Source organism: Marmota flaviventris, chromosome 16 (assembly GCF_047511675.1).
Source record: "Marmota flaviventris isolate mMarFla1 chromosome 16, mMarFla1.hap1, whole genome shotgun sequence".
NCBI classification, from domain to species: Eukaryota; Metazoa; Chordata; class Mammalia; order Rodentia; family Sciuridae; genus Marmota; species Marmota flaviventris.
In genome coordinates, this window is record NC_092513.1 from 76,195,955 (window position 1) to 76,206,706 (window position 10,752).

A 10,752-nucleotide genomic window follows, 5' to 3' on the forward strand; every position below is an offset into this window, starting at 1 on the left:
GGGCGACAGCTGGAACCCCAGCTCCGTCATTAGCTGGGTGGCCACGAGCCCGTAGTTCATCTCCCAGAATCTCAGTCTCCTCACCTGTAAGGTGGGCCTGGGTTTTACAGACGACCTGTAAATGTTCCCTCCGGTGGGTTCTTGACCCTCTCTAATCCTCCACACCACCCTGTCCCCAAACCCTGCACAAGTTTTCTTCAGGGGCTGCTTATCAATGACAGAGAGGGCTGGATCCCATTGTCACCAGGGTCTGCTGCTGCCGAATACTGTGTCAGCGTGTGACAAGAGCCCACATGCTCCCTGGAAACACAGCCAAAGGCCCCACTCAGAGGCTTTGACGGTTCCCACCCAGGCGGACCTAAAAGCATGCTTTTAGAGCTGGCAGTGATATTCTCTTTGACCACAAGATGTCGCCCTGGGACAGGCTCTACAGGTAGAGTGGATATACCACTTCCTTAATTGAATCACCCTTTTGCCTCCCACGGAGAACCAAAGATGTTTCTGAAATATCCCTGCGGATGGTGATCGTGTCCTCAGTGGACCAAATGGTTTGTTTTTAAAAGCTCTAGAAAAAGTTTTACAGAGAAGTTTATCTCTTGATTCTGGAGCCAGCCGGACAAGGGGGGGTTCAGCACACCCAGCTTTGTCACTTCTTGGATATGTGACCTTGGGTAAGTTGCTTAACTTCTCTGTGCCCATTTCCTCATCTGTAAGATGTTGGTACTAGCCCTTACCTAACAGGATGGTTATGAGGTTTAAATTATGCTTGAAAGCTACTTAGAATAGCTAGGCAGGTGGTCCATGCCTATAATCCCGGTTACTTGTGAGGCTGAGTCAGGAGGATATAAATTCAAGGCCAGCCTCAGCAACTTAGGGAGGCCCGCATCAATTTAGTAAGACCCTGTTTCAAAACAGTCTGGTAAATGGTGTCGTTAATAATAACAATAATTATATCATCAAAACTTGTCCCCTTCATCTCAAATGAAGGAAATCCCAACACTAAAGAATCAAGCCACACCTACAAGTCTCTAAAATGGGTCGAATACATGCAAACACGTACAAGTTTTAGAATTTCCTGAACTATTTTGTAGACGATGGAAACCATTTCCACAATGTGTTGTGATTCATTTCTGGAGAGTTGACATTTTCACCAAGAAAGGAATGAAAGATAATTCGAATCCATTGCTTCCTGCTACAATGTCTAGGGCATATTCTCCACAGGTCTTAGAAAGGTGCATTCCAGGGCCCTGACCCTTGACTTCTGACCCTGCTCTAGTGTGTCCAGCACATCGCATGAGAATCTTTCCTAGCCAAGCCGGAGTTCACTCCCAGCGCAGTTCCAACGATTTTTCATTCAGCCACAGGAACAGACCAGTGTCCAGGGATGAGACAGTACAGGAATCAAAGGGCTCGCTCCACCAGCTCCCTGCCCAGAAGCACAGCCCCAGACACGTCTGGCTTCTTGATCTGTTGCCATATGGTCCCAAATCATGAGGCACAATGTTCTAACTAGGAATCCTGTTGACGATGTCTGGGGCTGAGGTTATTACCCATGAGAAGTTTTAATTTGTATTACAGAAAATTGAATTGCAGACTGTCTAATTACAGACAGGCAGAAGTGAAGAAAATAAGTAATCGTCTTCATCTCACCACCGAGAGATCCAACCACTCTTTCTGTTTGGATATTTTATATAATGATATTCATATGCACTTAAAAGATTTTGCAAAATTAGAATTGCACAATTTTGTAGCTTGCTTTCTATATGTTGTACCATCACGTGTGTCATGCCATGGAAAAACCATTACAATATTTTTTTTTCCTGGTGGCATAACATTTCTGTTATGGCTGCACCACGATTTAAAACTCATTCCTGTGATGGGCTTTAATTTTTCACTGAGATGAAATGCAGGAAATATTTCCTTGTCATGAATAGTTTCCAGTGCCATTCTTTTTTTTTTTTTTTTTTGCGGGGGAGGGGGTGGTGGATACCAGGGATTGAGCTCAGGAGCACTCAACCACTGAGCCACATCCCCAGCCTTTTTTGTATTTTACTTAGACAGGGCCTCACTGAGTTGCTTAGCGCCTCGCTGTTGCTGAGGCTGGCTTTGGGCTAGAGATCCTCCTGTTTCAGCCTCCCGAGGCACTGCGCCTGGCTGCTAGTGCCACTCTCCAGGAGAGTTTAACAAAACAGAATTCAATGGGTTGACAAACAGGGATTCCTTTCACCAAATCATGCATGGCCCTGAGAGTGAGGCTCAGTGGTAGAGATCTTGCCCAGCAGGTGCTAGGCCCTGGTTTCATCCCCAGCAAAAACACAAAATCAAAACCGAAAACAACAAAAACATCCAGTTTTTGCTCAAGGTCAAAGTGAGTGAGCGGCTGAAGCTAGCTTTGAGAACTTCTTTGCTAAGTTCAACCTCTTGCCTTTGGAGTGGTACGGACACACTTCTTAAAATTTATCTTTCAAAACAAAAGGCTTTCCGTTCACAACTTGTGGTCAGGTTGCTCTATTACATGCTATATGTTCACATTTTCAGAGTAGCAGCCATTCTATCTCAGTATACTTTATGCTGTTCGAAAAGAAAATTTATCCCAAACTCAAATGCCAATAGGAGTCAGGCAGAGCCCCCTGTGCCCGCAGGCCTGATGTGACATTTGGGATGTGCTTACCATGACACAAAAAAAATGCATACCATCCACTTTCCTCTATACAAACTGGCAAGTCAGATCAAATCTGTGAGTTCTTTAGGACACTGCCCTCCAAACCAAACCTCTGTGAGCTGCATGGGGTGACCAGGACTAACTTTTAGAAAACCCCTATGAAGTGCATGCAGTGCAAAAGGTGGCATCTGCATTTCATAGGTGGGGACACAGAGGCTTGGAAGACTTGGGCTCACGGTCAAGCCAGGAAGACAGCAGGTGTGTGTCATCTCAGGGTTTTTTTAGTTACAGTGAGTGCTTTTGCAGGTCCCTGCATAGGGCTGTGACAGGTGCTGAGAGTCATTTCTTACTGTCGATGCAGATGCAGGAGGGGACCAAATGGACGAGGAATTTGCAGCACCCCCCTTATTTCTGAGCTAATGTTAACCTCATGCTATGTAAATGCACACCCAAGAATAACTGTTCTTCCAGAAAGCTCTTGCCACGGATGTCCGGCTTTGCTCTGCAAGGTTTCCCTTTCTCAGTTTCCTGTTTCCGGTCTCAGCTGTCATTTGAAACGTCCCCCACCTACAGATCCACATGTCCTCCTGGGGGTTGGGGAGGGAGGGAGGGAGGGAGGGAGACATAGCATGGAGGGTGCGGTGCGGGGGAGGGCAGATGTGCCCTTTAGATCTCAGGATGCATTTGAGAGGCTGCTGCTGGGTTTTGAGTGGCAGTTGTGTGTCCTGCATAGAGATTGAGTTTCTTTTTTCAGGCATTGTAGTCTTATTGCTAACTCATTGCTGCCTACCTTCATCATTTATGAGTATTTTGAAAAAATAAATAAATAAAACAAATCCCAACACTCTTCTGGAAACACAAGAACCCAAGGGAATTTGTAATGTGTCAAGAAGGGACTGCACAAGGCTGGGGATGGGGTCTAAGCAAGGTAAGAGGAACTCAGAACCATCTTGAAAGGAGCCAATCCAGACAGCCCCAAGAGCCCTGTGCTACCCTTGGAGACATGGTCCTGCAGAATCTGGGACCCAAATGATGCCCAACCTCGTGGACTCCTTCTTTAAGAATCTGGCCCCTTTATTTTGTCTCTCAAACATCAGTTTCTTTTCAAAGATTGAAAACACAAATGCTTAGAGAAGACAGGCAGGCAATGTCAGTCAGCAGAGCAGGTGGGTATCCTCAATTAGGCTCTGGTGGAGATTTTTTGGTGAACTGGTGCCTAGTCGAGGAGTCCCAAGTCACCCACCAGCCCCTGCTGGTGGTTACTTTTGGGAGAGAGCGAATGAGGCACATGGTGGGCAAAGCATCTCATTTGCCAAGAGCAGATAAACATTCATAATTTTTTTTTTCTGTGAACACTGCTGATTTTGAAAAGGTGGCAATGAATTTGACTTTCCTTATGACACTCCACAGACCAAAGAAACCCTGCCTGCAATTGGCTTGGGGCTTCTGCATCCTAAAGCCTGTGGTTGGGCCGTGCAAATCCTGGTGCGTTGCTTGGGTGTCCCGAGGGCATTCACCTGCTATTTAATGACAGTATTTGTGCACGCTCCAAAGGTCAATCATTTGAGAAATTGCAAAAGGGAACATCTCATAAAGCCTGTTGCTTAGAACCTACTTCCTCACCCAAACGGAGCCTGTCTCCCCATCCCCCACCACCACCTAGTCAAGCCATGGAAGTTGGAGAAGCATACTTCAGAGAACGTGTTAACCAAACAGGCCACGGGAAGCCTCTACAACGGGTCCTTCCTTTCTTCTTCTTCTTCTCTTTCTTTCTGAGACAGGTTCTTGCAGTATTGCTCAGGCTGTCCTCGAACCCTTGGGTTCAAGGATCCTCCTGCCTCAGTCCCCCAAGTAGCTGGGATGACAAACGTGCACCAAGCTGGATTTTTAAAACAGAGCATCCTTCTTAGAAAGTCGCTGGCTCTGAATTATTAAGATTCAAGGGAAGGCTTAGGGGCATGGTCACAGGAAGTTTGGGGTGACATAATCCTGCCTGTGACTGGAGGCCCAAAGCAAATGCAGTTTGGGAGAGTTGTGGCCGCACAGCCGGGCAGTAGGACACTGGCCCAGTGTCTTTGGTAGGATGTCCCGGTCTTGTAGCCTGCATCCCCACTCGCTTCCTCTAGTGTCATCAGCAATGGGACACCCAGGCCCCTCCAGACCAGCGGCCCCAGCATCGGTTTGAACTGCAGGTGGTGGTGGATCTAGCGGAAGACCAACTTGCCTCCAAGTAAAACCTTTCTTTCCTAATTGAGATGGGCTCTTTAGGACCATTTGGGATGAACCAAGGGAACATGTGAGGCCATATCCTATGTCCTGTAACGGAATACCTTGGAAATGTGAGCAGGGTAGAGTAGCCTCAGGGGTTGTCAATCATCCCTCTTGGTGGAGACTGGAAATGTTCCTCCCACCCAAACCTGACCTATGGTGAGCCCTGACCTTCCTGGGGGTACCGCATGGGATACAGGAGGCTTTTAAGCTTGGCCCATTTCCTCTGGCCTGGTGTGGGGACAGATTTCTAGTGTTATAAATTGAAGGGCGGGAAGGGGATGCTAAGATATATGCCTTATTTTCTTTCTTTTTTTTTTTGGGGGGGCGGGGGAGTGTTACTGGGAATTGAACCCAGCAGCGCTACATCCACAGCCTTTTAAAAATATTTTATTTAGAGACAGGGTCTCTCTGAATTGCTGAGTGCCTCGCTAAATTTCCGAGGCTGGTTTTGAACTCGCTATCCTCCTGCCTCAGCCTCCCAAGCCACTGGGATTAATTACAGGTGTGTGCCACAATGCCCGGCTATAAGTCTTATTTTTAACACTTTCTGGGGTTCTTGAACTAATATATTTTAAGAAATACTTTTTAAAAGTTATATTTCTTAAAATATATTAGTTCAAGTTCTTTAATAACTTTAAAAAAGAGAGACACCTCAGTTTCAGTCACTTAAAAACTTATTTTATTCAGACAAGGTATGCAATCATTTTACATCCCACCAAGAAGGAAAGAAGACGGCAGCAAAGACATAGAGCACAATGTTCTCCGCCCTTGTGATTATAAGATACCTATGGGTTTCCGAGATGTTGGGGAGCAAATGTGCATTTCTTGGAATCCAGGAAACGCTAGCGTTGCAGTTCTCCTCCGCCCGCAAGCCGCCAGGGGGCGCAAGACGCCGGTTCCTCACTTGGCCCTTGGCGTTGGCGAACGCATCAGCCTCCCAGTACAGAAGGAAAACTTTAAAAGTTGAGAAGTACCTTGTAGATGCCTCATCCACCAGGAGAAAGCCGAATGAAAAGAAAAAAAGCCTTTCGTTTGTTTTCTTTCTCATTTTCGTCCCAACCTTGCAGGTTTCCTGAGACTCAACGAGGCGGCCAATTGCTCTGGCCATTTTCCCAGGCCTCACCAAGAAAAGGGGAGCCCGAAAGATGACCCCCATCCCCAGCACGCGTTCCCAGGCAGCATAGAAAGACGCCGACGCCCCAGTGCTGTGTTCTGCAAGCACAGTTTTTGTAGGTCCAACGTGCCAAATGGCAGTAACGCCTCATCTATGAGGCTTCCAAGGTCTCTTCCAGTTTTATTATTTTATTACTGGGAACAATCTTTTTTTTTTTTTACAATGCAAATTCAAGTCATCAAAATATTTCAACATCGCATAAGACACGAGCTCTTACTCCTTCAGTACAAGGTGGGAGTCTCCTTTCCCCTCCTCCCATTTTTCAGGGTAAATCCGACACAGCCTCCCCCGCGGGAGCGCTGTGCAGGAGTTAGTCAGATTCCCGTTAATACGCATCTTGGACAGGGTTCTGCTGCGCCACTCAGTGCCCGGGCTGCCCCTGGCCAAGGCCGCCAGAAGAGGCGTAAGCAAGGGTAAGTGGGAGCGAGTGGGTGGAGGGAGGTCAGGGTCTTTCCGATCAGCCTGTAGGTGGCGCCCTGGGAAAGGGATTCTCCAGCTGCGTTCCACACGCTCCAGAAGCCGGAGGCACGGGGTTCAGGCTCAGCAGCCCGGTGTCCTTCACAACTCGCTCGGCTGCTCCGTACGCGTGCGACGAACGGGGGGAGTCCCGGTTGCAAACAGCAGAGCCGGTGCAGGGGCGGGGGAGTGGCACGCGGCCCCGACCCCCACGCGCCAGGCTCCCCCGCCACCCCCACGCGCGGCGGGGCCCTGCCCACCCCACCCGGCGGCAGGTGGACAGTGTTGCTATGAAGAGAAAGCCCCGATTGTTCCTACCACAAACTGCCACACGCCAGACCTCCGCTATTGTGCGCCCCCCATAGAAATGCAAACGAGCCGCGTGCGCCGGCCACAATCTGCTTGTCCTCCCCCGCCCGCGCCCTGCAGCGCTCTGCCAAGGGCGGTGTGGTGGGCTCCAAGCTCCCAGGGCTGACCCTGAAGGGCACTGAGTATGCGTGGCAGGCCTTGCCAGCGCGCTCTGGCGACTGGTGTCAGCTGCAGGAGCTGAGCCTATTGCCTTTTGCAAGTCCCCAAACGACTGTAGCCTGCTTTGGCTTTAATTTTTGGTTTCAATGCAACAGCCTCATAAAGTTTAAATTAAATGGAAAGAAAAAAAAATGGAAAGATAGCAATAAAAAGACGTGCAAAACAAAATTCTTTTTCTTCCTCTGTGCATTTCACAAATTGTAGCATCGTACTAGCAAAAAGGTTTTCCTCTTAAAAAAAAAAAAAAAACTTTTCCCTTTTAAGGACTTAAAAAAAAAGGCGAGATGAAATCTGCAGGCTCCAGTCTGCCTGGTAACACCCCAACAAAAGCGGCAGATTTGAGGCATTGTCATCCCCCCGCACCCCTCCCCACGTGGCCTTCTGGCACGAGCCGACTGCCTGCCGCCTCATTTGCATCAGAAAGCGGGCGCCGGCCAATGGGCGTGCAGCCTAGCGCCAGCTGGCGGCGCCTCGCCTGCCGGCCTATAAAAGAGCACGTCTCGGCGCTGGGCTCACTCGCTGGTGGTGGGCGCGCCGAGTCTGGATCTGGGTGTGCGTTAGCGTGTCCTCTGCGCTCGCGGCTTTTGGAAACTTGCTGCTTAGACCGCAACATGACATTGGAAGAAATCCGCGGGCAGGATACAGTTCCGGAAAGCACAGCCAGGTGGGTCTGGGAGTGCGAAACTAGGCTGGTACGGGGGCAATGTTCAGGGTCTCTTGAGATGGAAGCCCGTGGGGTAGGTGTCTAGCACCCGATACCGGCGGGGTGCGGGCGCCTTGCGGGTGCTGAGAAGCCGAGGAAGGTTCAGGGCCAGAGAATCAGGGTTGCTGGCGCCAGGTTGGAGCTGGGGAGTCCGGGGGTGAGTCCCTGAGGCTCGAGAGTCTGGGTGCAGGCGTCCGGTCGGGCTTGGAAACCAGGAGTGCGGGCGCCAGACTGTGGCTGGAGAAGAGGTTGGAGTTGGAAATTCGGGACTGGAGGCTGCGCCGCATCCCGGGTGGGTCTCACTCAACTCACCGCCCTGGTTTTGTAACAGGATGCAGGGCGCCGGGAAAGCGTTGCACGAGCTGCTGGTGTCGGCGCAGCGCCAAGGCTGCCTCACCGCCGGCGTCTACGAGTCGGCGAAAGTCCTGAACGTGTGAGTATTCACGCGGCCCGGGCGGGGCGATTGGGTGTGGAGCGGAGGGGACATCTGGGAGCTGCATCCCGGAGACCCTGGCTCCCCAACCCTGACCTTATTCTCCCCATCTGCCTGCTCAGTGACCCTGACAACGTCACTTTCTGCGTGCTGGCCGCCGACGAAGAGGACGAAGGTGACATTGCGCTGCAGATCCACTTTACGCTGATCCAGGCGTTCTGCTGCGAGAACGACATAGATATTGTGCGCGTGGGCGACGTGCAGCGGCTGGCGGCGATCGTGGGTACTGGCGACGAGGCAGGCACGCCAGGCGACCTGCACTGCATCCTCATTTCGGTAAGTGCAGCCTCTGCGCCCTTCCCAGGGTCTCGCCCGCCCTGTTGTGTTCCGCGGCCAGCCTAGCTGACCCCTGCCCTCTCCTGGCAGAACCCCAATGAGGACGCGTGGAAGGACCCTGCGTTGGAGAAGCTCAGCCTGTTTTGCGAGGAAAGCCGCAGCGTCAACGACTGGGTGCCCAATATCACCCTTCCCGAGTGACAGCCCAGCGGGGATCTTGGTCTGATCGACGTGGTGACGCCCCGGGGCGCCTAGAGCACTGCTGGCTCTGTGGAGTGGCCGGCCCTAGGAGGGCGCCCTAGTGCGGCGTGGAGAACTGGCAGGCGAGGGTGCCTGGAGAGCGAGGAGCGCGGTCTCCGGAAGAGGTGGCTGGCGGCGGCAGGGGCAGGCTGGCCCGAGCCGAGGACTCTGCAAGTGTCTGTAGCGGCTGCTCGCCCGCCCAGGAAGGCCGGCCGAGGCGGGGACGCTGGCTCCAGGGCCGGGAAGGACGGACTGGCCCGGCATGCGTGACTCAGCAGCCTGTGCTCGGCACCAAAGAGGGCAAGGCGAGAAGAGGTGGCCTGGACTTGGTACAGCTGTGGGAGCGTGATGGACTTAGCAGGCTGCACTGCTTTTTTCAAAATGGATTCGGGCAATGATGCATTTTCTTAAAAAAAGGACGCTGCCGTTGAAGCTTTGAATTTTAGCAATAAACTTCTTGAAACAAACTTACGCTTTTTATTGCGGGTAGGGAATCCTTGGGGGCGGGGTGGGGGTAGTGGGGTGAGCTGCGTTTCCGGATGGTTGCAGGAACTCGGTGGAGCGGATGGCACCTGTTCCCACCTTCCTGTCGGGCAAGAATTACAGGCTCGTCGGGCTGGCAGTGGGGGGAGGGGACGCCCGTGCGCGGTAGGGGAGGACTTGAGCCAGGCTCCTGTTTCTCTCCTTTTAGGAAGATTTAAAACTTGCAAGACAGGAGCATACTTGAGATAAGGCAGCCGGGTGGGTGCAGCAGCTCAAGGCTTGCAATCCTGTCGGTAACAGTGACCTCTGCCTCCCTTACGTCCCCTCCCCCCTCCACTCCTCCGACAGCTGCTTATCTGAACAGCTTGCAGAAGGCCAGCAGCGCCTTCCTACACAATGAGCTTTGCCTTCTGCAACCCTACTCTTTGTGGTCCCTGGGGATGGGGGGCAGGCTGCTGTTTTCAGGAACTTTCTCTTAATTGCTCTGACAAAGCAAGGTTGCAAAGGTATTAATATCAAATATGTCACCAATGACTGCGTTAAAGCATGAGTCATCATTTTGTCACGGCTGTGATAGAACTTAGAAGATCTGAGCAAAAACTGAAAGGCAGCATGTATATAAATAGGCGTGAGCAATTTTGAGTGGGGTTGGCATCTGGTATCTCCTATTTCGAGTGTCCTCTGCCCACATCAGCCTTAAGAAGACTATACTGCTATTCACAATTCCTTTTAAAGACTTAGAGGAGAAAACAATATTTTAATCTTTTAAGCTAAGATTGCCTTTAAAGAAAGATCTGGGAGGAAAATGCCCTGATGGATGGATTTTTTTCCTTTTTTTTTTTTTATTAGACTTGTATGTCTTGATTTTCACTCCCTTGCCTGACTAGTTGCTTTCCGCAGAGGAAGTGCACGTGGGACTTTCAGCTAGGTTGCAGAGCAGCCAACAGCCTTCGGGGAAAGGAGGGGTGGTGTGCTGTTTTTCTAAGAAGGACATTCTGTTGATTTATCTGCAGTCCTTGGGGTGGCTGATTTGCCTGTTGAGTGCCACTTCTAAAATTCTCTCCAAATTGTGAAAGCGTTTGCAAGACAACAGGAAAACTGTAGGAGCTTAATTACTCTTCCTGTATAGAAAGCATCCTGTTTCCCATTTATCTGCTCTTAAAAACCTTTGCTAATTGATGGGGCAGAAACCCAATGCAGCGTTTGTGACCAATTTTCATTAATGTTTTTACCTCTTTGATGCCCCAAATCCAGTTTTCCTTATCTAGGTGGTCTTGCAGGAGTGGGTCTATCTAAACCAGAATTTGCTCAATCAAAATGTGCTCATTTGCCACAATGTGCTGGAGAAACCTTAAAGGGGACATAATTACTTCTAAATGTACCCTTAAATGAGTAAATTCAGCAGAACTTTGCACCACAGCAGGCCAGCAGACCCCCCCCCCTCTCCTGCTGGCTAAGTGACCCTT

The 10,752-nt window shown here is 50.6% G+C and overlaps 1 protein-coding gene across 1 annotated transcript; it reads left to right on the top strand.

The window, feature by feature from the left end:
- The first annotated feature begins 7,591 nt into the window (after positions 1-7,591).
- Gadd45g (growth arrest and DNA damage inducible gamma) lies at positions 7,592-9,270 on the top strand. The gene is made up of 4 exons (XM_027955422.2): positions 7,592-7,755; positions 8,126-8,227; positions 8,350-8,563; positions 8,654-9,270. The coding sequence occupies exons 1-4, from the start codon at positions 7,703-7,705 to the stop codon at positions 8,762-8,764; spliced, it is 480 nt and encodes a 159-aa protein (XP_027811223.1). The 5' UTR covers positions 7,592-7,702; the 3' UTR covers positions 8,765-9,270.
- Positions 9,271-10,752: the final 1,482 nt, after the last annotated feature.

What these genes read in the sequence shown, in the direction of transcription:
- Gadd45g (XM_027955422.2), top strand. Translation starts at nt 7,703, where the DNA reads ATGACATTGGAAGAAATCCGCGGGCAGGATACAGTTCCGGAAAGCACA. An exon ending in GTTCCGGAAAGCACAGCCAG is followed by an intron (nt 7,756 to 8,125) that starts GTGGGTCTGGGA and finishes GTTTTGTAACAG; the next exon opens with GATGCAGGGCGCCGGGAAAG. An exon ending in TCGGCGAAAGTCCTGAACGT is followed by an intron (nt 8,228 to 8,349) that starts GTGAGTATTCAC and finishes CTGCCTGCTCAG; the next exon opens with TGACCCTGACAACGTCACTT.